This window comes from Maylandia zebra, linkage group LG3 (assembly GCF_041146795.1).
Source record: "Maylandia zebra isolate NMK-2024a linkage group LG3, Mzebra_GT3a, whole genome shotgun sequence".
NCBI lineage: Eukaryota > Metazoa > Chordata > Actinopteri > Cichliformes > Cichlidae > Maylandia > Maylandia zebra.
The window spans coordinates 44334175-44359897 of NC_135169.1; the positions used below are offsets into that span (position 1 = coordinate 44334175).

At 37.7% G+C, this 25723-nt stretch overlaps 2 protein-coding genes and 2 long non-coding RNA genes across 4 annotated transcripts; 1 reads left to right on the forward strand and 3 right to left on the reverse strand.

Moving 5' to 3' along the window:
* Nucleotides 1-362: 362 nt before the first annotated feature.
* LOC101470316 (uncharacterized) lies at nucleotides 363-1419 on the reverse strand. The gene is made up of 4 exons (XR_191940.3): nucleotides 1320-1419; nucleotides 1066-1172; nucleotides 846-896; nucleotides 363-739 (listed from the first exon to the last, which is right to left on the reverse strand). It is a non-coding gene; the product is annotated as an uncharacterized LOC101470316 (long non-coding RNA).
* Nucleotides 1420-2198: 779 nt separating this feature from the next.
* LOC143417111 (uncharacterized) lies at nucleotides 2199-3965 on the reverse strand. The gene is made up of 3 exons (XR_013097326.1): nucleotides 3838-3965; nucleotides 3633-3686; nucleotides 2199-3454 (listed from the first exon to the last, which is right to left on the reverse strand). It is a non-coding gene; the product is annotated as an uncharacterized LOC143417111 (long non-coding RNA).
* A 1187-nt stretch (nucleotides 3966-5152) lies between these two features.
* Nucleotides 5153-6707, reverse strand: LOC143417112 (uncharacterized). The gene is made up of 6 exons (XM_076882740.1): nucleotides 6647-6707; nucleotides 6233-6363; nucleotides 6055-6096; nucleotides 5890-5967; nucleotides 5717-5770; nucleotides 5153-5521 (listed from the first exon to the last, which is right to left on the reverse strand). The coding sequence occupies exons 1-6, from the start codon at nucleotides 6648-6650 to the stop codon at nucleotides 5303-5305; spliced, it is 528 nt and encodes a 175-aa protein (XP_076738855.1). The 5' UTR covers nucleotides 6651-6707; the 3' UTR covers nucleotides 5153-5302.
* A 9909-nt stretch (nucleotides 6708-16616) lies between these two features.
* Nucleotides 16617-24387, forward strand: syt4 (synaptotagmin IV). The gene is made up of 5 exons (XM_024800475.2): nucleotides 16617-16918; nucleotides 18832-19448; nucleotides 19546-19869; nucleotides 22504-22624; nucleotides 23048-24387. Exons 1-5 carry the CDS (start codon nucleotides 16885-16887, stop codon nucleotides 23365-23367), a joined length of 1416 nt encoding a protein of 471 aa, XP_024656243.2. The 5' UTR covers nucleotides 16617-16884; the 3' UTR covers nucleotides 23368-24387.
* The last annotated feature ends 1336 nt before the right edge of the window (nucleotides 24388-25723 follow it).

Below are 25723 nucleotides of genomic sequence, written 5' to 3' on the forward strand. Positions count from 1 at the left end.
AGAAAAGCGGAAATGTGACAGTTGAATGGCGATAACAGTGACAGGAGAATAATGTAAACTTTAATAAGTCTGACCTGAATTCAGTGCCAGTTTTGGTCATTAAGCACAGCTTGGACCAAATCAAAGTAATGCTGCAGGTTTTACATGTTAAGTTGAAGAGAATCAGGAATGAAGTATTATTATATATTGTGTCACTTATATATAATTGTAAATAAGAATTAGTTAACAAAAAACACAGTGCTATCAATATAAATTGTTAAAATGAAGTAAAAAGGAGTTGGCCTAGAATCAAGTTTTCCACAGGTAATACATCCATCATATTTCAGATTTTATTTAAAGTGTATAACTGAATGAAAATGAATCACAGTTCAGGCAATAAATGATGTCCACCTCTTTCATGAAAACATAGTATATCTAAACAACATGTATTTATTTTGAAGATATTAAATAGAAACCGTTAGAGTTCATTTCGTTTCTCCTCTAGAAATTTGATGATGTTCTTTAGTTCTTCCAGTTTCTTTTCATTGTCCTTCATTCTTGCTTTATTGTGATCTTCCGCCCCATTAAACCAAACCCTGGATTTGTCAATGAAGCGACTAAATTTGTTCATCAGTTCCAGCAATGGTGGAAAATCCTCTGCCATTGATGATGTCTTTATTAGTTCATAAATAGAATAAAACTGCTCTATTTTTTCATCATATTCTCTTGAATTGGTTGCTTTACTGTACTCGTAGTCTGCCTAATGAAGAAAATAACGATGTTTAGTTTATATTCTGTTGTGGAATGTAGTTTCATGTCCACATTTGGCTGACAACATGTGATCAACATGAAACTGACAGACTAACCTTCATTCTGGCTGCTCTTTCTTCTAGTTTCCGAAGTTGTTCTTTGAGTTTCTGAAATTTGCAGAAAGAGGTTGTAAGTGTGTCAGTTGCTTCACCGCACCACATACAAACATCTCGAACTGAATAAAAAAAAAAATCCAACCATTAATGAGCTTGTGGTGACTTGCAGTGACAGATAAACATGTATTGGTCATATGACAAAAGAAGCTAAAAGATTTACCAAAAGTTCCTTATTGCTCAGTGAATTTGTAACATAAACCAATGACAGCAGAGAGAAGATGAAAAAAATCAGTCCTCTGTTTCTGGATAAGGCTGATCCTGCCATCCCTGTTTGAAAAAAACTGGTATCAGTTTGAAAGAAAATAACTAAATATTATTGAAAAAAGAATTCAATGGATGTGTCCTGTTTATTGATATATTGTATAGAATATATTAAATGTAAACCATCTCACTGTAGAGTGTTACTGATCTTACCTGCCTGGTGAATGGAGTAGGAGTTGCTTTACTGTACAAGTCAGGGCTGAAAACACAGTGAGACGACACGCTGCAAATGGCTTATATTCTCTGGTGTTAGTTCACTAATGTCACATCTCATGTGTGTGAGCTGCCCTTTTGCTTTTCTTTCCACAGAAATAGTGTCGGTCAGACCCACTTTACAGGAATTAAGGGTCATCAGTTACTCTTGTGACATTTAAAGAAAAAACTGACAGAAGCCACCGACAGCAAAGGCACGAGAATGTGGTTAACACATTTTAACCACAAAGACAAAAAGGAAACCAGTCATGATACAATGGTAGAACTGTCATTTTTGTTAAACAAGAGAATAGCAGAGTCTCAGTTTTTCCAATAATATCAGTGAACCAAATATGATGTAAGGTGATGTTAGGTTTGTATACTGTGTTCTACTGTTGTACTATTCATGCGTCACTAATTTTGTGCCACTTTTGTTAGTCGCTACAATCAACACAGGAAGTTAGTAATAACATATAATAAATGTAAATAGGTGGTTATCAGAATACAGTTTTTTCTTAGAGCTTCTACAAATACCAGGATCCACAGTTATTTTAACGTGCACATCAATCTGATTGTCACTGATCATTTCAAATAATTTGAAATAAAAAAATATTTTACACAAAGCTTTACTGAAGCATCAAATATTATGCTGTGTATTGTTGCTTGTATCTTTCATGCGACGGGAGTATAACATAAACCTCGCTGATACTTTATTTATATAACTGAATACAATATCTAGTAGATTATAAGCTACTTTAAATAAATAATTACAATATCAGTATAATCCAGTTAATACTATGGAATAAAATTGCACAAACACACAAAAGTAAACAGGGACAGAGGTTTCATTTATTTAAATTTGAAAAATCCATTAAGGCTAGCACTCACTTACAATGTTGCTGTGCATTTAAAGCAACGAATTTTTCTTCACCTACTTCCAAGGTGCATGGAGAAGACAAAGATCTGATGACGTGGAAGACTCCAGCCACACTTATAGTATTAGGGAACAACTTTATTAGGTGACCAAACCTTTTTTGTTTAAACATTTTGTGTTTAAATAAAAACAGGAAACAGAAAAAAATCCAAGTGGACCAATCACACCTTCACAAATAAACCAGCTGACCAAATTAACATTTAACAAGGTGGCGTTGGCTAATTGGTTAATTGGTTAAGCAAAAGCCGAAATAGGTTCTGGACCGAACCACTACAGATTGAAAGGGGAGGAAGGAAAAAAATCCCTGCATATATTTAAAGCAATACAAAATATAATGCGCATAAATGATAATGGGTCCAAATGAACATTAGAGACGTTTTTGTGAAACAAGGGAATAGTCCAGGTTTCCAGTATTTTCAATTTTCAGTTTGACATTTATTATATAGCTTTGGAAACATTCTCTATTATTTAGATGGATATCTTAACGATATCTTAACAGTTTTCAAATGAGCAATATAAGCATGGGAATGTAATAAATCATTTAACCATCCATATAAACACATTTCTTTATGACATGTAGCAAAACATTGTAAGTCATTGACTACTGCCAGATTTACTGATGCAGTTCAACACACAATCTATGTGTTCAGTGGTTTTTGTTTATATTAGCTCTCTAAAATGAAAATGTCTACAAGCTGATCAAGTCATCACACTTTGTAGCACACTTGTACACAAAGTCTTCCTCAGTGAAAACATTTCAAAGCCACTTTTCAAAAAATTTCAAACTAAAGCTGCTTAGTATAGAAGAAGTTTTACACAGGCAGTACATACAATAGCAGAAACAGACCAATGTGTTGTGTCTGTAATGATTAATATGTTACAGTTCGCCTTTGTGCTTCTCTAGGTGTGTTATCCGCTCCATCACAACACTTAGTTTCTCTTCATAGCCCTTGATTTCTGCAGATGTAGTTTCAAGGTATTTACCTATGTACTCACTGAATGCCTCGAGGAATGTCTTTAGGTCATCAATTATCTCCAGCAGTGGTGGAAAATTCAACACTGGTGCAAAATCTTTCCTTAGCACTTCAGACAAAGACTTCATTATGTGTGGCATATCATCTAACAATTCTGGTATGTAGGTTCTGTCAATCTTGTTTTCAGCCTGAAGGAAAAAATAAAGCCAGAGGAACAAAAAAAAAACAAGAAAGAAAATAATTAAGTCTATTATGTTACAAAAAAGCTTTGCATGATGGAAAATGTTGATTTGCTTTGGTGGTTTATAGTTATAGACCCTCCAGATTGCTCCTCCATTTCCACAACATGGATACTGACTGACTTACCTTCCATCTCAATGCTTCTCGTTGCAGTTTCTGAACATTTTCTTTCAGTTCCTCCTGCAAATAAAGAGGAAACATCAACAAACATGCACGTGAAGCATGTGATTATGCCAGAAAACCCCCAAAACACTGTACATTTGAATGTAATGACTTAGTTGTAGAAGTGCTCAATTTAGCTGTTCGTTTGGAAAGTCAACAATCGCTTTACCAGTTGGTCCTGCTCTATTAGTGAACTTGAAAGGCGGATCAGACACAGAAGAGTTAAAATGATGTATAAGCCTTTGGTTGTTATGACACCACTCAGTCCTTTGCTTCTGGACAAATCTACTGCTGCCATCACAGTTCTAAAACAACACAACGAAGTAAAGTCTTTAAATTTCACTGGACATGATGTATTAAAAATCTGCATACACTATCTTCTCACAGTACAGTGTTGCTCTTCTTACCTGCTACTAAAAGGAGTCATGAATAATAGCATGAATGTTGAATGACAACACAACACAAAATGCTTTATAGACTCCTTGAAAAGGCTAGCCTGTGGGCGGGTAGGTGGGCGGGTGTTTAGGTGCACTGTGGTTCTGTCAAAGTATGGATTTTAACAACGCTTTATCTAATAAGGAAGTATAACTTTTGAGGTTAGAAACCTCTTTTGAACCAGAGTCTTGGACAGGCAGCTTTTAACAGGCATGTTTAATGATTCCCGTTTAATGTTAACTGAAGAAAACTCACCTGACCAGGGAGACGCATTCAAACTCAACATAAAAGGCCATGCTGCTAACTAATGCAAATGCAATGAAGAATTAAAAATAATAACAGTTTGCTTTTTAAGTTTGTGCTTTCTGTTCATTATTATTATTATTATTATTATTATTATTATTATTATTATTATTGTTGTTGTTGTTGTTGTTGTTGTTGTTGTTGTTGTTGTTGTTGTTGTTGTTGTAATGACAGACTTTCACCTTTGGCACTGACTGTATAAAAATGGATTTATATCATATGTTGAGCCTGAAGGGTTTAAAGTTCACAGTTAGAGGAACTTGGAAATTAGGAAAAGACTGTTGCTGTAAATCTTCATTATATGTGTGTTACAGAGGATGGGACAGTCTCCAAAATCAGCGTGAGGTCCATTAGTATTTATAGACAAATAATCAGAATAAATAATTCTCTACTAGTTTGTCATTCATTTTTGGTCACACTGAAGAAAAAGTAAGTCTTGTTAATACTATGTTTCAAAAGGGAGGAATGAATTATGATATGAAACCCTGGATGATCTTCTTTTGGCTTATAACCTAATGACTTTGTGACAACATATTAGACAATGAATTTCTGGTTTTCCATCAGACCCACCCTTCAAGCCTCATATCAAGACTTGAAAATCAGACTTCAGAAACAAAAGATTTCCCATTATGACAATTATTTCAGAGATTCAAAAAAGGACGCGTAACATGATTTATTTATTTTTTTACATAATATATTTATTAAAATTGTATTATGATGTCAAATCATTGGACAAGAGCGGCAAAACTAAAAGAAGTTCTCTGGGAATAAAGATAACTTTTATTGCATCAAACATTTACTTATTTAAAAAAGTTGCAGATAATTTCATAAGAATATGTTTGGAAAATTATATAAAAACAATATTTTTCCACTGAAACGTAGACAGAACGTAACTGTTACAACTCAGTATCTTGTTTCTCTTGTTCTTGCAGCAAAGCCAGTCTCTCGTCTAAATAAATTCTAGCAATCTTTAAGGCTTTCCTTGCAATGTTAGCCATTTCCATCAGGTCTGAAGAATATGGCAATGTCTTCACTAGTTCCAACTGAGGAAGAAATTGCTTCTTTTTTTCTTCAAATTCCTTTGAGGCAGTCAGCATGCTGTACTTGTATTGTGCCTGATGGGGAAAATACAACTTTTAGCATTTAAATTCATTGTTCAGTGTTACTTTGTGCCACATAGACTCCTGTTTCCTACACATCCATGTATTAGACTTATACTGATGTCATATCGATTTTTTTTTACTTCCTAATTTTATGAATTCATGTTGTATATTTCTAAACAAATGTAATCTGCAGACTGACTGGACCACCTTCAGTCTCTCTTCTTCTTTTACAGCTTTGCGGAGTGTTTCCTTGAATAGTTCCTACAATTTCCCAGAAAGAAGCAGAGCACAGTGTGTGGGCTAATATAATGAAAACACACATGAAAACAAGTAAATTCTTAATTTTCTCAAAATTAACAAAAGCAAAATTATTCATTTACCAGTTTTTCACTGTTAGCCAGTGAATTTGAAAGCTCGAATAATTTTGTGATTGTTGCATTTCTATGCTTGTGTTCTGCCTGAGAAAAAAAATCACAGTTACATGTTAGTTTATTAGTTACAGTTATTAGAGATGCATGACATATAAAACTTGGAGACTGACCAACCTTCATTCTGTTTGTTTCTGCTATTGCTATCTTCATTTGTTCCTGAAATTTGAGACAATGGAAACTGCTCAGCGAAGTATAAAGCCCATTTCATTTAAAGAAAAATGCTGATAACTTGCAGTGTATGTTAACAAGTTAACAAATAAATTGCAAGGATGTTATGCAAGGATGAATTCACCACATAGTCCTTGGTTTTCAGTGAATTTATGACGCGAACGAGACACAGTAGAGAAAAGATGAAAAACAGGCACTTGTGTTCTCTGACACAAGCTTGTCCTCTGGTTGCGGATAAGGCTGCTGCCATCGGCCCTGAAGTTAAAACAGAATATCAAAAATAATGGAAAATGGAGAATTGTAGTTGAATACATATGCTGATATTTTTAAATATTTTGATCAGACAGAGCTAAATGTAGGATGTCGAGACCGGCTTCACCTTTCATGAACATGAAATCAAGTAAACATGAGGTACAGTAAGTGGTACGTGCTGTGCTGAACATAAACACACAACCAGAATGCAATCTTTTACTCACTCAATCAGACACACACACACACACACATACACTGACATGCTGTACAATGCTATCGGTCTTACCCATTTGTGACTTGAAGAAGAAGTAATCTACCGTAGGGGTAAGGAATGACAACACGGTGAGATGACTCGCTGCAAATGCTTTATGTTCTCTTTTGTCACTTCACTTATCATCATCTCACATGTGTGAGCTACCCTTTCAGTTTCATTTTCAGTGCCTTACACTTTTTGGGAATAGACAGCTGCCAGTTATTATACTATAAAAACCCTCCAAAAGCTTTCCACTCTAAGCTCTTCTTTCATTGTATAAAAAGTGACTAGGAACCATTTTATAAGATTTTAGGGTAGGGTAGGTAATTAGCAATGTTTACTAACTTTTAGTAAAATTTGTTATATCCACCCATGAGAAATAGCTTTTGCACAAACCTATTTTGAAATGAATTCTCTGTAGTAATAATGTATTGTAAACTGATAAAAATATACTAATAATAACGTATTAGTATTTGTTAAATATGAGTAAATATTATTTTCCATTTAATAGTAAAGATATATTTGATCAGTAAGGATGTTTCCCAGTCATTCAGTCAGGAGAATAATGTGCATGGATTTATTTTAAAGCAGTTACACAAGAGAATGCACATCTAGAGCTCAGATTCAGTAACAATTGCTGGTCATTTCCAAACTGTTGCAGTTGAAGGAAGAGGTTTCTGGAACAAAACAGAGCTTGTTATAATTTCTTTAGAGTAAACAGAAACTATAACAAGCTATAACAGCATACTGTTTAACATTTAGAGATTGTTTTTGATTGAAATTTACACCTTTATGGAGAAACATAGTCCTTGTTGTCCAGTCCAAGCTTGGCTGCAAAAGGCAACCCTGACTTTTGGATTATGTCAGTGGTGTTACCATGTGTTTGGTATCATGTTTCTGAAAGCAGTTAGGAGGAACTGTGTGGCAATGTCAAAGTTGGTGCCACTTTGATATTGCTTTCAGATCTCTTTTGGTTACAGCTCTCAGGGTCTGGAGTTTCTACATGTTCCTAAAAACAATAGATGCCTCTTTTGTTTTTAGGGATTTTTGTCTCTGCAATCTGCAAGACTGGAAACACAGTATTCACATTGTTGATTGAGTACATTTATTAGTGCATCATTCAGTGATCTACATAATGTGGTAGGCTTTATCATGCACATCTGACCTAAATGTTATTGAACATAACTGGAAATTAAGGAAATAACACATGCAATGGATTTTCTTTCTTTCTTTCTTTCTTTCTTTCTTTCTTTCTTTCTTTCTTTCTTTCTTTCTTTCTTTCTTTCTTTCTTTCTTTCTTTCTTTCTTTCTTTCTTTTAATAAAACATGCCTCTTACACAGTTACGTCCAAGTTTTTGGACAATGATATATTTTTTTGTAATTTTGCCTCTGTACACCACAACGGTGGATCTTTAAAAAAAAAAAAAACACGTGACAGACTTGTATGCTTGATTTAACCTTTTAGAGTCCAGGGATTCACCAATTCACATGACTGATTTAAGATGGCCTAGCAGTGACATGGAGTATTCGTAGAAGTGTTAAAATGAATTCTGAAGTGTAGAAGTTCAGCCAAATACTGCATAACTGAGCAGAGAGTGCTTAACAGTGCAAATGGACAATGACCCAATGACCCATTATTTCTTTACAATCAGCACCAGGGGGCAGTATTCGACTGTGTTAAATGTGTTGCTTTTCAGAAGAAGCTGTTTGCGCTTCTTAGTACAGCAATTCAGTCACATATGCAGGCATGTATGTGCGTGTATATATAGACCAGAAGTCCTTTATTTAGTTTAGCTGATGACAAATAAACACATCATGAATAGTATCATTCATCATGACTGACAGTTCATTGTTTTTAGTGTACAATGTGATTAAACTGTAGAATAAACTTCGCAATCCTGATTGATCATTAGACTGCGATTTGAAAGCTTTTGATCTCTAATCTGGAATCCAACCTGCTTCAGAGCGTCCCAGGTTCACAGCAAAAGTTAAAATACACCCTGTAAGAAATGAACAACCTTGATAGCAGCAAACACCCAGCGTTAACCCTGAAGTTTCATTTTGCTCTTAGTTTTTGAGTAATGTTTTAGTTACACTCTAGTAACTTGAATTTTTTAGTTTTTGTGTTTATCTTAGTTATTTAGATTCAACTTTTTGTTGAGTGTTTATGTTTTGTATTTGGTTTCCTCAGTTTTCCTTTTTTTTATCCTGTTCAGTGTAATTTTTTTTTGTCTTTCTGTTTAGTAGTTTTTTGTTTTAGTTGTCTATTGTGTCCTGCTTTGAGTTTTGGCTCCTCCTCATGATTTTCTTGATTGTATACACCTGTGTTTCACTCTCCCGCTCATATGTAGTTCTCCTCAGCGCACGTGTGTGTGTGTGTGTGTGTGTGTGTGTGTGTGTGTGTGTGTGTGTGTGTGTGTGTGTGTGTGTGTCCTTGGTTCCCTTAATTCACTCCCTTGTTGTATATCTGGACTTTAAAGCAAACAAAAACATTGGAGAACATTTAACTTTTTAACATTTCAGTGTAATGTTTATTTCACAGATATATATATATCTACAACACAGATCAACAGAGATATGGATGGAAATATAAATTGTTGCAGTTCAATTAGATTTTTCCTCCTATTATTTTATGGAGTTTTTTCTGGCTTCTTACTGTTCTTGCAGCAAAGCCATCTTCTTGTCTAAATAGGTTCTGCTATTCTTCAGTGAACGCATCACAATGTTTAGCATTTCCCGTAGTGGTGGAGAATCATACGTCTTCACTAATTCCAGCTGAGGAAGAACTTGCCTCCATATTTCATCAAATTGTTTTGAGGCAGTTCGAATTTTGTGCTCGTATTCTGCCTGATGGAGAAAAATACAACTGTTATTGTTACATTGTGTTGTGTACACTCCTATTACCTACACATCCTTCAGTAGCAGTTCTGTCAGTATGCTGTGTGTAACATCACTAAAGGCTTTGCAAATGACAAACTGTCTTAGTCAACATGTGAATAACCTGGAGACTGACTGACCCACCTTCAGTCTCTCTTCTTGTTTTAGAGCTTTGCGAAGTGTTTCCTTGAACATTTCCTGAAATTTCCCAGCAGGGAACAAACCATAAGGATTATGAGCTCAGTGAAAACAACTGCAAATGTAGGAAGGTCTAGTAGTCAATGAGGTTGTCGTGATATAAAAATACTGGAGTTTATGATAGAAATACATTTGTAATTGTTTCACATCAAAATAAAAGGTTAAGAAAATATGAAATTACCATCTGGTCCTTGTTAGTTAGTGAACTTGCAAGATCAAATAGTTTTGTGATGGTTGCATTTCTGTACTTCTCTTCTGCCTATAAAAACATATATTAAATGTCACTAAGGCAGTGTGATGCAAAATGCAATTGTTAATTTATATTTTTAAACATAACCTTTCTTCCTACACATATGGAAGACTTTCAAAGCCAACTTGTGAGCAACTCGGAGACTGATTGACCCACCTTCTGTCTTTCAGCCTCTTCTAATGCAGTTTTCATTTTTTCCTGAAATTTGAGAAAATAACAGCAGCTGAAGGATCTATATAACCTTTTGCAGATAAAGAAAAATTAATGAGCCCATCATTACGTGGGGTAAATCTGTAAAAATAAGTCTATAATTCGATTTATATTAAAAAAAAAGGAAAGTATTCAAGAATTATTCACCAGTTGATCCTCGGTCTTCAGCGAACTTGTGACATAAGCAAGACACAGCAGAGAGAAGATGAGAAACAAGCCTTTGGTAGTTCTGGCTGGTTCTCTGGTTCTTGATAAGTCTGCTGCTGCCATCGCTCTGAAAATGACAAGAGCTTGAGACAAAAAGGAAACAGAAAACTGTGGGTACATAAGGTTAATTCAGTCTTACTGAACAATGTTAATGAAATTACCTGTTAGATCAACTGAGCAAGAGCTGCCGTGCGGGTGAAGAATGAAAACATAATGAGAGGACATGCTGTAAATGCTTTTATATACTCTTGATATCACCTCAATCATATTACAGGGTGTGTGTGAGCTGCCCTTTCACCTTTGTTTTCAAAGGAGTAGTATTTGTCTGAACACTTTACTGGAATATGTGGTTGTCAGTTAACATAAAACACTATAAAAACACTCCTTTAACTTCCTGCTTCATGCACTTTCTGCCCTCCTTTTACATTTACTATCTATATGGTGTACACAGCACGCTGGAGCTTTCCATTCAGCAGGGTCCACTTGTCCAAAAGAATGAACAGTCTTAAAATTTTGAATGAATCATAAATGATAATGTGTCTTGTATCAAAGCTGAAAGCGCGTTGATGATTATATTCTGAGTACAATAGGGCAGACTATATTTGTCAATGATTGGCAGACAGTAGTTGTAGTTGAATTCGAAAATCATTTGCACTGTTTTTCACTACTGAAAATGATGCAATGAATAGAAGATACAAAGACAAGATGGAAGAGTAAGACCACAGTGTGGAAGCACAAGTAATTAAGAGATTAAGATTCAGATAAAGTGACGTTCAGCAGACTTTGACAATGCAGTAAAAATAAAATAAATAAAGGGGATTTTGTGTCTCCAGTTGGAAATAAACAAGCAACCTATGTAAAACAAATGTGTAAACCACTACACTATGGAACCACATACTATATATATTGAGTATTTTCAGATAGAGAAGGAAAATCAGTTAAATCAAGCATGGACCCATGCTAAATGTTTTGTAATCATCAGTTTATGTTAATCATTCATCTTTCAGGCTGCAGTGCAAAAATTCTAGGTGGATGAAGTATAGTAACTACAAGTAAGTTTTCTATGCTTGAGTTTGGTATGACTTAAAGTACCACTGTAATATAGGAGTATTGCAAAATGGCAGCTTTCCAGAAAAAACTATAGTGATATTACTGTCATAAAATATATCAAGCTGTCCAGTAATACTGGACAGGGCATCACGGTGGTTAGCACTGTTGCCGCACAGCAAGAAGGTCCTGAGTTCAATTCCACCATCAGGCCGGGGTCTTTCTGTGTGGAGTTTGCATGTTCTCCCCGTGTTTACGTGGGTTCCCTCCGGGTACTCCGGCTTCCTCCCACCGTCCAAAGAAATGCAACTTGTGGGGATAGGTTAATTGGATAATCCAAACTGCCACTAGGTGTGAATGTGAGTGTGTGTTGGCCCTGCAACAGACTGGCGACCTGTCCAGGGTGCACCCCGCCTCTCGCCCTATGACAGCTGGGATAGGCTCCAGCGCCCCCCATGACCCTGAAAAGGATAAGCGGAAGTGGATGGATGGATGTCCAGTAATAACCCTGAGGGGTTAAAAGCAGCTTAAAAGAGGCTGATGCGTGCATAAATCTCTACAATTCAGATAAAACATGTGAAAGCTAGTGTTGCTAATTTAACTGGGTTTTATTACCATTGGGTAGTAACTTGGAGATGATTAAAGTAATTTTACAGGGTTTCATTGACAAGTTAAGTAGAATTAACGTTAAAGTACCACAATGAATCACCAACAGAGCAATTAGTTTAAAACAAGACAGTGCCATTAATGAATAACTATAATATCAACGACTAGATGTAAAAATCAAGCTGTATCAGCTCAATGAGCTCTGGTATCAGTTTTGCAGAGAATACACCCGTCACGTGTTGAGGCTGCATACATAGTTATTTCATGTAATGGACATATTAATTTAAGTTTGATCTACTTTTTTGAAATACATAAATTTCATACTTGTGAAATTTAAGTGTATAAATAAGTAAAGGTTTTATTACTTAACAGAAAACAAACAGTCAGGAACAGTAAAAGCAAAATAAAGTTAAAAAATGTTTAAAATAGAAGTTCTGACCACCTTATTAACCAGAAATATAATAATAACAACAATAATAATAATAATAATAATTACTCAGGATTCTAAACCAATGTGTAAACACAATATTTTATATTATATTTAATTCAAAGAAGTTACACGGAAACTGTTACAGTTCATCATTTTGCTCCTCTAGGAATCGTAGGACGTTCTTCAGATTTTCCAGTTCCTTTTCATTTTCAATTACTGCCGCAGCGAAGCTGTCGTCTTGCTTTTTTAACCAAACCTTGGTTTTGTCAATGAAGCGACTCAAACTGTTTGCCAACTCCACCAGTGGTGGAAAATCCTCTGACCATGACGATGTCTTCATTAGTTCCATAAAAGAATGAAGCTGCTTCATTTTTTCATCCAGTTCTTGTGAGGATGTTGCTTTTCTGTATGCCTGATGAAAAAACATTTCGGACACAGATCAGATTTACTGGTATATGTATTGTGTGCTCTCTCACTGTACGTCAACATCAACAAAGATATGACTAATATGCATTTCTTGTTTCAAATTCCACTGACATGTGATCAACATGAAACTCACTGACTTACCTTCATTTTGGCTGCATTTTCTTCTGCTTTCCGAAGTTTTTCTTTGAATTCCTGAAATTTCCAGAAAGCGGTTGTAAGTGTTTCAGTTGCTTCAGCCCTACATAAAAAAATGCCTACCTCAATGAGCTCATGGTGACTTGCAGTGACACATAAAGGTGTAACTGCTGTAGTGTAAAAGCAGCTTTAGCAAGAATTCATTTACCAAAAGTTCCTTGTTGCTCAGTGAGTTTGCAACATAAGCCAGGGACAGCAGAGAGAAGATGAATAAAATCAATCTGTTGGTGTTTCTGACGCCAGTCACTCCTCTGTTTCTGGACAAAGTTGATGGTGCCATTGCTGGAAAAAGAGATGTATCAACTTGAGAAAAAAATGACAGAGGATTATTGATGAAGGAAGAATCAAATGGATTTTTCCTGTTGTTAAATTATTGATATAATATATAAAATCTACTAAATATTAACCATCTTACTGTAGCGTGTTACTGATCTTGCCTACCTGATTAATGGAGGAAGAACTGCTGTACTGCACAAGAGAGGGCTGAAAACATAATGAGGTGACATGCTGTAAATGCGTTATATACTCGTGTTATATCTCAGGTGCGTGAGCTGCCCTTTTACTTTCATTTTCACTGAAGTAATGTTTGATCCACTTAACGGGAATAGAGGCAGATTAGTTTTTAACATGACATTTAAAAAAGTTGCTATGGAGACGCCCCAACAGCAATCCACTTTTAATGATAGATGATAGTAGTGGATGACAGAAAAAGCTTGAGAAAGTAGTTAAGGGCTCCAACTCAGTCTTACAGCAGAAAAAAATTAGAGCATTCTTTTGCTTCAATGTCTTCTGTATGACTTTATCAGTCTTTCACATCACTATCGAGTAATTTTGGCCCCACGTTCTTCACAGTGGTGCGTCATTGAGGCTTGGGGGTGTTAGTTTATGCCCAGCGGATTGATCTGTGGACTTTGACTGGTTTTCTTTATCCACCATTCTGATGTAGATTTGCTGTTGTGCTTAGGATAACTGTATTGTTGCATGAGCCAACTTCAGCCGAGCTGTAGCTGTCAGACATATGTTCTCACATTTGACTCTGGTATGACTTGGTATAAGCAGTTCACGGTCGACTCAATGACTGCAAAGTCAAAAACAAAATGTATCACCTCTCTGCTACTGTGCTACACAGTCGCCACGAGGCTTTTGTTCTCATATGCTGTGTTTGGATTTCAACAAACATGACAATGTACATTCTGGCCGAACATCAGTAAGAGATTCTTACAGTTTCTCAAATAATTCTCAAATAAAAAAGTTCCTTTTTCAAGTGTATCCTTTGGATCACAAAGAAAAGAGGCATGGAGGCCTTCTTGCACAGTGGTTAATGAAGTGTAAACTAACTTCAGGAGAAGCTGCACAGTCATACACTACTCCTCCTCAACAATGCCACAGTGGAGGGGTTCAGCAGCACCAAGTTCCTGGGGTTGCAGATAATGGATGCTCTTGTCCTGGTCACTACACATTGGAGCTCTTGCAAATAGAATTCTGCAGTGAATGCATATTTTGAGCTGCACAAGGAAGGCTTTTGTGTTTTTATGTTCTGTAATGTGATTGGGGAATAGCAATGTACTAAACTCGCCTTTTCCTTTATTCGCAGCACTGAACATAAAACTGGGTAAATTGACAGTCACTTTAATAAATGATTGCACCACAAATGTCTATAAGATAGTGTTTAATAGAAATATGCACATACACAAAAGTACAAAAGCACATAGCAAGTACAATAGCAAAACTTACAAATGAATGGTGTTTGTTTAGTGAGCTAGTTTCACCAAGTACATAGAGTATTAAATGACTTGTTCAGCAGATAAAACTTTTTCCGTAAATGTTTATAATCAAGTTAAGAGAAGATGAAAATCCAGTAATTAGTGAACAAATGATTATAGAATGGTCTTTAGATGAGTGGATAATTTAGTGGGTTACTATGAGTGTACATTGTATTACTGGGCTCTGTGATGCAAGGGACTCGCTGTTGCCATAGTGAAGAAATGTGTGTCTATGTGTGTAGTTTTTATGATACGACTAAAGAACAACACGTAATTCTAATACAATATATTGTGTATACTAAAGTTTATTCTTGTGTTACTCATGCATTTTCCACCTAACATCACTAATTCATGAACTCATAGAGTCTTACAACAAAAAATTTACTGGTTATCTGGAAAGTAGTCAAGGTGTCTCTTTGTTTAAAAAGCAGCTGAACATTAAACAAGCTTAATTTTTCAGCCTTTTTGTATTGATGCACATTTCCAGAGTTTATGACCACGCTCCTGAGAGTAATCAATATTAGAGACATTTTTATTTTTTTAAAAACAGAGCAGTCCAGGGTGCTAATAATTTTAGTGTCAGTTTGTCATTTTTATTTAGTGTGGTGATCTTTCTCTATTAATCAATAAAATATCTTACCAGTGAAATAAAAAATATATGTAGGAGTATAGAATGAGCAATTCAAGCATGGGATGTGATAAAAAAAAAATTCCTATTTATGATAAAGGTCTTTGTAATGTAATGCAATACAAATTCAAATTCACAAACAGATTTGCTCACTGAATCAAAAACATCCAAGACTACTTTAAAAGAACTTCAAAGTCAGGCTGAGACAGGTTTTAGAGATACAGTGAGTACAATATGAGAGAAAGTCAATGACTGATAACTTACAGTTCATTTTGCACTTCTAGGTGTGCTATCTGCTCCATCACACCACTTAGTTTCTTTTCATAGTCGCTGATTTCAGCAGCTGAATTGTCAATGATTTTATCTATGTAGTCCTTGCCTGCTTCCATGAATGTCTTTAGGTCATCCATTAAATCCAGCAGTGGTGGAAAATCTTTCACTGGTTCCTTCACTATTTCAGACAAAGTGTCCATCATGCGTATAACATCATTGAAGATTTCGGGAATGTAGATTCTATCTAAGAAGTCAATTCCTGTCAGCTGTCTTCTCTCATGCAACTGAATTGGTTCAGCAACCATAGGTGACCCTCAGTGCAGGGCCTACATCATGCTCCTATAACCTGTCTGGTATTTTTCACGTACATTATCCTAGTGGATAAGTTTTGTTGTGGTCAAGACTTTATAAAACAATTGTTTTTCGTAGTTTCTATTATTGTGTTTTCTGTTTCCTGTTGTTTCCTATAGCGGTTGCTATAGCCCCTACAGGACTGTAATATAATCACCTTTTACTTAAAAATTATGATTTCATCAGAGTAAAGCATAACTGCATAAATACATCTCAGTTATGTTAATGAATGATATGACCACAATAACAAAACAGTATTCTTATGGACTAAGGATGCACACACACACACACTTACAAATACACAACCACATCACATAAACACGGATGAAGAAGACGCACAAGGAGAATGTTCAATTCCTAGCAATCAATTAGGAAAATTGGCAACCCTGTTGTGCTGCTTCACCGGGGGTCCTGATTTCACAGCCAGCCTCCGTCACTACTGCGTCAGCACTGATGAGCTCAGCCTTACCGTAGGGGAGGGGGGCTGGGGAACAGTGAAGAGAAGGGAAGAGTGAGAGTGAGAGAGAGAGTGAGAGAGAGAGAAGAAACGGGGTGTTGCCGCCTCAGAGACACACTCACGCATCACGGAGTAACAGCAGCAGGCTGAGAACAGAGCATCCCCCATACTTCTCTCTGGGAAATCCTGTTTGTTTTTTAATTATTGAAGCATTACAAAGACTTTTGTATTATTAATAAAATCTGAGAAAAACCGCACGAGCATAGCATCAGAGGAGCGGCTACTACAGAAAGCAGCGCCGAAGCTGAAGCGTTGAAGCAGACGGACATTGTTCAGCACCTTGGATAGCGACCATGGCTCCAATGGTGGAGGATGGAGCTCAGCTCGGTGAGTCCAAATCCTGCTCAAAACTTCACGGATATCGTTTTCATCGAGAAAACCCCACCGTGGATGTCTAAGCTGCCGCGTGACTCATCCTAAAATTGTTAGCTAGCACTGGCTGGAAGTGGCCAGAAGCTAATTTATGGATTTCAAATTTAGCTGACTTTCTAAATGTCGGCTTCTTCTTTTTTTTCTTTTTCTTCTTCGTTGTTTGCTATTTTTGTAGGGCGTGTAACTAGTGTAAAGTGAATGGCTCGCGCAGTGTGTCGTAAAACAACGTGTTTGGGTGGACTTCATTCCTCCATTTTGCAGCTGGCCAAAGGGCGACAGCTAATTATCAGGAAAGGGTGGAGCTCATTATTCAGTGCGATATTAATGGGTGCAATAATGAAGTCATTATTTTTGCATTCTAGGTGTTACTACAACGCAGGTAAAGCCAGGAAAGCACCTGTTTGTTTTCTTTATTTTCCTCTCGGTTCAGCTGCTACCTCACTGCCCTCCCGTTGCCTCATCCATCTGTCTGTTGTTGCTGCCTTGAAAGCCATCCCACCCAGGGATGCTACTGGGCTGAAATATTCATGAAAAAAGCAGAGAAAACAATATGTATAAGTGCTGTGATCTAAAAGTGAAGTGAACTGCTTACTCGTGGATAAAGTGAATTTCGTTGTATTTTCAGATTATTACACAGTTGCCAGAGCAAAATCAGCCTACAATATTAAGAAACTATATGAATGGAAATCTCTGCAATATTATTAGATCACCCCAATCCCATAGAAGAAGATTACATATTAATTATTTAGGGTTAAGTGAGAAGGGAACTATATATTCTTATTGCTTGCTGTGTGTTAACAGAACACATTTGCTTTACAATAACCCCAGCACAAAGGCTGTCTTAGGAAAGTGTGAATTAGTGATACTGTACTGATTCTCAAATTATCAAAAGCAGAGCCATGATTGTGTTGACAATATGAAAAGGCAGATTTTAAAGATAAGTATCAGAGTGATTGATTACCACAACCACCACCTTGCCACTTACACCTCTTCCTTCTTTTTATGGGCTGATCTGAGTGCTTTTCCACTATGTCGCCTGCTTAATTGCAGGAAATGGTATGCATTTTCTTCTGCGAGGCAACCCTTTTAAATCTGGTAGCATGACAAGGCAGCTTGATTGATGGTGAGTCACAGCTCAGCACTGCAAAACAAAGAACTGAAGCATTCACTTGTAAATATCTCTGTCTCCGGCAATACCATAAAAGGAAAACTGACAGGAAATAGGTCCCTAAATATGCCTTAGTAATCCCAATAGTAGTGACCATCATCCTTGATGAGTATGACTAAAGATATCTGCGTTATTAAGTACTGTTTCTAAATCAGGACCACCCAGCTGGTTGAAATAAGGATTTGCCCAAACCACATGTATTAAATTCTCACTGCAAATATTTGAATTTTCAACATTTCTGCCTGTTTCCTTGTAATAGTGTACACTGATCTTTATAATGCTTTTGTGACAATGATTGGATCTGAGTTTAGCTGTTTTTATAAAGCTGCTATGGAGAGAGCACCTTGTCACAAAAGACGTTGTGTAGTTTTCCCATAAGTTCATTATTTTTCCACCTGTTTCCTGTTCATAAAGAGTAACCATGTTTGGATTCTGAAAACAGTGATGCTGAGATTTGATCAGAGTTGAACAGATTGCGTTGTTCTCCCTCTGAGTCAAGGCTGCAGCTGCATTAGTCAGAATCACAAAATGGACTCACTTGCCTCGGTGTAACAATAAAATCTGTGAGATAGAAATTGTTTTACAGTTGCTGCTTAGTTTGTTAAGTTTTTATTTTTAATTTTACTTTGCTGAATTATTTTTCTCCATCTGTCCACCCACACCCCCGCTGTCCTTCCCTTCATTCTTTCCTCCCCCACAGTGGCAGTGCCAGTAGGTGTTGCTGTGGTGAGTGTCTTCGGCCTCGTATTCACTGTGTCAGCCTTTGCGTGGATCTGTTGCCAGCGTAAAAACACCAAGTCCCAGAAGACACCTCCGTACAAGTTTGTGCACATGCTCAAAGGAGTCGACATTTACCCAGAGAGCCTCAGTGGCAAGAAAAAGTTTGCTGCGCCTCCCACCACAGCAGCTAACGACACCAGTAAAACAGATGTCAATGGAAACTGCCACACCGCGCCACCAGTGAATGCAGCTGGCACAGACAAACTGGCATCAAGCCCAAATGGCTCCAGGCCAACTCTCCATCTGGACCTGGAGAAACGGGATCTGAATGGCAACTTTACCACTAAACCATTTCATCACCACCAGAAGCTGCGGAGCTCCCCAGATCTGGAGCTGCCTTCTCCCCATGCAGGGTTCACCCAGCCTGGTGTGATGGACCGCCGTGACCTGCCTTCACCATCCAGTACTCTCTCCAGCCAAGCACCCACCCCGGCTGTGGACAGGCCCCAGGGGGAAGACAAGGAGGCTGGACTAGGGACCCTCCACTTTTCCCTTGAATACCAGGAAGAGAGGAAGGCATTCATTGTTCATATCAAGGTACTGTATATGTTTAAGATTATTTTTAAAACATTTAAAGTAATACTTATTTTTAATACATACAGTCTTAAATACTTGATTGTTTTCACTTTTCTAGGAAGCCCATGGTCTGACTCCAACTGACGAGCAGTCGCTGACCTCTGACCCTTACATCAAGCTGACCCTACTGCCGGAAAAAAAGCACAGGGTGAAGACCAGAGTCTTGCGAAAAACTCTAGACCCCACTTTTGATGAGACCTTCAGCTTCTACGGCATCTCACTTGCTCGTGTGTCAGAGTTGGCCCTTCACTTCATGGTGCTGAGCTTTGACCGGTTCTCTCGTGATGAAGTCATCGGCGAGACCCTTGTTCCCTTGTCTGGGATCGACTTGTCCGAGGGGCGTGTCCTCATGAGCCGAGAGATAATCAAGAAAAATGTCAAGGTAAGATTTGGAACAAATGTTTGAAGCCTTAGTGTTGTATTTCATGTATAAAGTCATTCAGTGAGCTCAATTTTAATTCTACAACTGCTCTGATAGTGACTCAGCTTTTTTTCATCACACCATCTCTGTCTACACCACCACTCCCTAAAAGCATTACAGCAGAACAGCTTAGTCAAATTCAGCAAAGTAAGCTGATTACTTCCACTGTTACCATATTAATCAATGAATAATCTTAAAAGTCATTTAAATACTAAAATATAATAATATGTAAATCATTCAAATGCAAGCCCACCATTTTATCGATTCCAAATTCTCTTAATAAAAATGATTAATCTCATTCCGTGTGTGTGATCTCTATCTTCGATGGAAGTTTTAAATTAACATTTCATTGGTATATACCAGAGGAATAACTATCATAACAGCCTCTAGTTGGTTTATAAATGATTTTAATATCATGTGAAACCAGAGGAGAAAGCAGAGAGGGTATATATCTGTGGAGAGAGAGATGAGATCTGTTACAGGAATATGGATTTGCAAGTTGACACTGAGCTGCTTTGGATACAAGGATGCTTTTGGTATTTATTGTTTACGTTTTTCATCAGCTTTTTTAGGGTTCGTTATTTTCTTACGTCATTTCATCTGCTCATTGCATTTAACAGCTGGAACTGCTTTACATGACATCCTCCCTACATACCTTTCCTTTAGTGCATCACACAGTTAAAACGGTAATGGCAACCTGTGAACCAGGCTATCATGGCGACATTTCCCATTCCACGAAGGTCAGACGATAACAACACTACATCATTATAGATCTGTGGGCAGGCGGTCCAGGCTTGCTGTTCCTGGCATCTGTGAGGACCACAAACATGCAGAAGTAATGTTTATAAGTGTCATTTAATGTATTGAGTACTTTGACACCCATGAGTACATTATGTCTTCATTTCCTCTAAATGCATTAGCCTAAATGATTCCTGGTTTGGCTAAATTAAATAAAAGTAAAAGGATATCCTTGTGCTTATCATTGGTCTGTGGTATAGTATAGAGCACCACTCTATAGACTGGTATTAAATGGTATGGCCATGCATGAGCATCTCTCATTGTGTAATTATAGACGTGTGAGGTGATATTGTGCTCTTCTAAAATGGAAGCTCTTTCCCTGTGTGGTAGTTGTGGATATGTTCATGCATATTTGTAGTTTCTCAAAAGGAATATGAGCTACGTGTAATGTCTTTAATGGTCTCTGGTACCATATCGTACTCTAGGGAAGTGCTAGGAAATGGAAGTCTGTGAAGTATAAAGGTTTTATCCCATCTCCACTCGTCTCTCTTCAAGAGGATAAGATTTCTTATCTCTCTTCTCTTCACCCCATGCTGAGACAAACTGTATTTCATCAATTCCATTTCTCATCTGGGTCCCAGAGGAGAGAAATCTCGCAAAGCTTTATAGTAAGGGGGAATAAGAACCTGTGAAATCAGCTAAAAATTAGTTTTTGAATTCATGAAATTGCTTTGCAGGTTATTTCTGGCTTCTTTTGCTGAAGAAAATCCTTAATCTCTTTCATTTATTTGCTATGCCGCAGCTGAACTTGTCAGAATGAGAAACATTTCATATGCAAATAAAAGGGCGGAGAACGCAGCTTGTTGGTCTTGTAACATGGATTTACAGTGCACAAAGGGACAATAATTAAACAGAACCATTTTCTCCACATCAGCATGAGAGACGCATGCAGTTGTTTCTTAAAAGTTGCAGCCCATGCCTTACAGGGTGGTGGCTCTCTTTGTCTGTGTGACATAGATTTTGTCTCACTGCTTTGTGTAGTTTTGTGTATGTGTGACCACCCAGTAGTTTAAAGAATCAATACACCAGAAAATAAGAGACACAGGCATCACCAACATGCTTTCGCTCTGGAAGTACAGAAACAATAAATACATTAATACACAAATAAACAAACTAATTAGACTAAAAATAACAGGCAATCCTTTTGGATTTAGACCTGAACATCAGGTCATTGCTAGAAGTTGTCTGTGTGCTACTTCTCGTTGCTGTGGCAACCATGAGACTGCGAGCCTCTAAGGTGCGATCGCAACCATCTGAGGTGCCGACTCTCACGGGGCGCGGGCATGGATGTGTATGTGCATGAGCAAACTGTGACAGCAGCAACAAATTGTAGAGAAGATCGGGAGCTTCTCAGTGACACATTTTGTGTGTGTTAAATATGAAAATCTACCACATAAGCAGGTGATGATTATTTAGCCGGCAGTGTCTCAAGCTGTCAGGACTGGCACCATTTGCTGCACGGGAAGCAGCAGCAGCACCACAAACTGTTTTGTAGCTCGTAATTTTGTAGGTTATTCATTATTTAATAACTACCACGCCCTATTGTGTTAATTCTTTTAATACATACTAAGTGGATCCATTCTTCTGATTAATTTAACCTACTTAAATGTATTAACTTGAGAACCGAATAACAACTTTACAAATGTCTGCTTATTAAGTAGAATTGGAAAACATGAAAGGACAGGCTGGATTTAGGGTTTCTTTAGTGTAAGTTTCACTTACAAATGTTTGCTCTGTTTGCTCTGCCGATTTTTGCTTTTTTTTTTTTAACTTTATCCATTCTTCTCTTCTCCACAGAAATCTTCAGGTCGTGGTGAGTTATTGCTGTCCCTGTGTTACCAGTCCACCACCAACACTCTGACTGTAGTTGTTCTCAAAGCTCGCCACCTCCCCAAGACTGAAAACAATGGACCTACAGGTACACGGGCTTTTAACTGAACCAGTTTAATATGCAAACCATGTCCATATAACTGCAGGCTTGAATGTATTTCTTCTTCATAACGGTAAAGGGATGAAACCAAAATCATTTTGCTCTTCCTGCTGTGCATCCCAGACTGCTTTAGATGCTGTGATAGTTGCACTAATGGCACCGCCACCGCACCAAAGTAATCTGATCAGGATGTGATAGAGCACTTTAGTGACAAGCACACACACACACACATACACACACAGTGTTTACACAGCCAGCCTCTTTTGTCCTCATCACTAACATCCATCATTTCCGCTCTATTGATTGCTGTATTGATCTGGTTTAGAAATAATGTGCCACTCTGCAGCTGCCGCAGGCATGGATAGTCGCTGTGGCTTTTCTTGCTCAACTCTTATCGTTCTTCTCCTCCAGATCCATATGTCAAGGTGAACATGTATCATGGAAAGAAACGCGTGTGCAAGAAGAAAACCCATGTGAAGAAAAGCTCGCCTAACCCGGTGTTTAATGAGCTCTTTGTCTTCGATCTACCCTCCGAAGAGGGCCTGAGGGACACCAGCGTGGAGCTACTGCTGATGGACTCAGACATGGGCAACTCACGCTGCCCCAACACCGTCATTGGGCGCCTTGTACTGGGCACATCGGCGGCAGGTACTCCCGGGGAGCACTGGAGGGAGATCTGCGACCACCCGCGTCGCCAGATCGCCAAGTGGCATGTCATGTCAGAGGATTAGAAAATTGGGGTGTTGGTGGCTCCTGTCATCCATATCTGATCTGGTTCAACCACGAGAGGGACGGAAGGAGGATGGGTGGGATCCAACATCCTGCTTGCCAGTAACCAGTGGACTTAAAATGAGGGCGGGTTGAATAAGGGGGGAGTGGACTTTGATGTGTGTAGGAGGGGTTCATTTCAAGTGATGTCATCATTCAATCGTTCATTCATTCAATCACCTATCTTTGAAGTATTTGGGGTTCAGTGGGAGGGCAGGGGCATGACAAAAGGAACCCCAAAGCTTTAAACGATTCCAAAGACTGTCACTGAAAATCACCTGGAAACATGCAGCATCATCTACATGCAAGCAACCAATTGTCACTGTAGCCGTGTGCAGTGCAGAATGTCTTTAATGTTGCTATTACTCTTCTTCTTTTCCTCTTCTTCTTCTTCTTCTCTTTCTTCAGCTCTTCCTCCTATAAATAGTAACCTATATTCCATCATATGAAAACCAGAATGAACCACATCTGACACAGCTGTAAAAAAGTGGATTATTATTAAAGTTTATTTTATAATGACAATGTTTTCATCATAAAGATGTAGACTGTTTTTATTTATCTTTTTTTTATTTGTACTCTTGGTTTGTTGAACATGTTTTGTAAGTATAAGTGGTATTTCATATATCATTTTCTTAAGTGCAAGAAAGCCTAAATTAGGTGGTTGGAGAATAGATTGGAACTGACTGTCTGCATCGGGGACAGTAATGTGGATGCATTTACACACGTGTGAGAGGGTGCGCGTCTTTCGAATAAAGTGTCCTGACACCACTGTGTGAGTTTGTGTGTGTGTTTGTGTGTTAAAGAGATGGGAGCCGCATAATATTTACGTTGTGTTTTGTCCCCTTTACTGTGAGCACAAAGACGGCTGAAATGTAAATGTATGTACTTATAAAATATGGCAAGTTCTGAGAAAGAAAACGAGTTTGATTTTTTTTTCTTTTTTATTTAACTGTCAGTGTGTTATTAAAAATACATTAACACCACTTCTATAAAGGATTTCAAGGGTTGAGTCTGATGCAAGAAACTAAGGTAACAAAGTTAAATATTCTTATTATTTTCCTGGCAACAGCCACCATCTCCACAGAAAATCTGTCTAAGCTAAAAGCTTCTTTAAAATTATACTACTACATTACACAGTCTGTGCACAGATGTGCGCATCACCTGCCCCACCTCTAGGGATGACATCATTCGGCTCAATTCCAAATCTGATGATGTAATAACTGCTGAGTGGCTAAGTGCTTGGGGATGAAGTCATCATGTCTGAATTTAATATCAGCTAAGTGGTTCAACAAGAGGACAGCTGCCTCAGCATGCTACTCCCCTCTTTTTCCCTTCCTTTCATAAAATTATAAATTCAACTGCAAATCTAAGTCTTTAAAACTGTTATTCCTCTATTTCTCCTCCCACCCTGTAGTCTGTAGTCTTGCACTGAGTTGCATCAGTGTCTGTTGGTCTGTCCCCTTGCACTTCTTCTTCAGTGCTTCTAACACTGTAGCTGGTTTCTATTGTAAACACCTGTCTGTCATTATTTAAGAACTCAAGGTTATTTTGTGCAAGATACCGAATCCATGCTATCCTCGTATTCTCAGCTTTTCTAGCTATACAGTTACAATTAAGAAGGTGATTGGCTGATGCTATATATATATATGTGTGTGTGTGTGTGTGTGTGTGTGTGTGTGTGTGTGTGTGTGTGTGTGTGTGAGTGTGTATTAATAATATGATTAATATTATACCTTGCTACATGGTACAACTCCTCCAAGAAGTCTTGCCTCACTTTCCAGTGTTTTAGTTTTAATTAGGACTAATCAGCTACTAGCCAGTATTTTAGTATTTAGTAGCTAGTATGTTTATCTATGCATTGCATAGTTTGTCAATGCAGGTAGTTAGCCAAGATTGTCCACATTAGTTGCTAACTTCAGTAATTTCATATAACTAAGGTAACTTTTGGGTCCAAAAACAAACAAACATGGTGGTAGCAACACATGGACACTGAAGATTCAAAATGCGTAATCCAGTAGCAACCGTGGCTTCATAACTTTGACTTCAACCAAAGGAAGAAGCAGATAGATGGCCACAGGAGGTTGAGACAGGAGTCAGGCCACCTGACTGCTGCAGAGTGATGTGTGGAAAGTGATCACATAAGGCCATTCTGACATATGACTAAAAGAAGTGATCGGGGGAAGAGATGAGTATACGGCTAAAGTTAGTTTAGGAGTGTGTGAGATGAGTTTATGAATAGCTGACGTGTGTGGGTTTGCAGACAGCTGCCTGGGTGTGTATATTTGAGTGTCAAGAAGACAAAGTAGTGCAGTGAAGAGG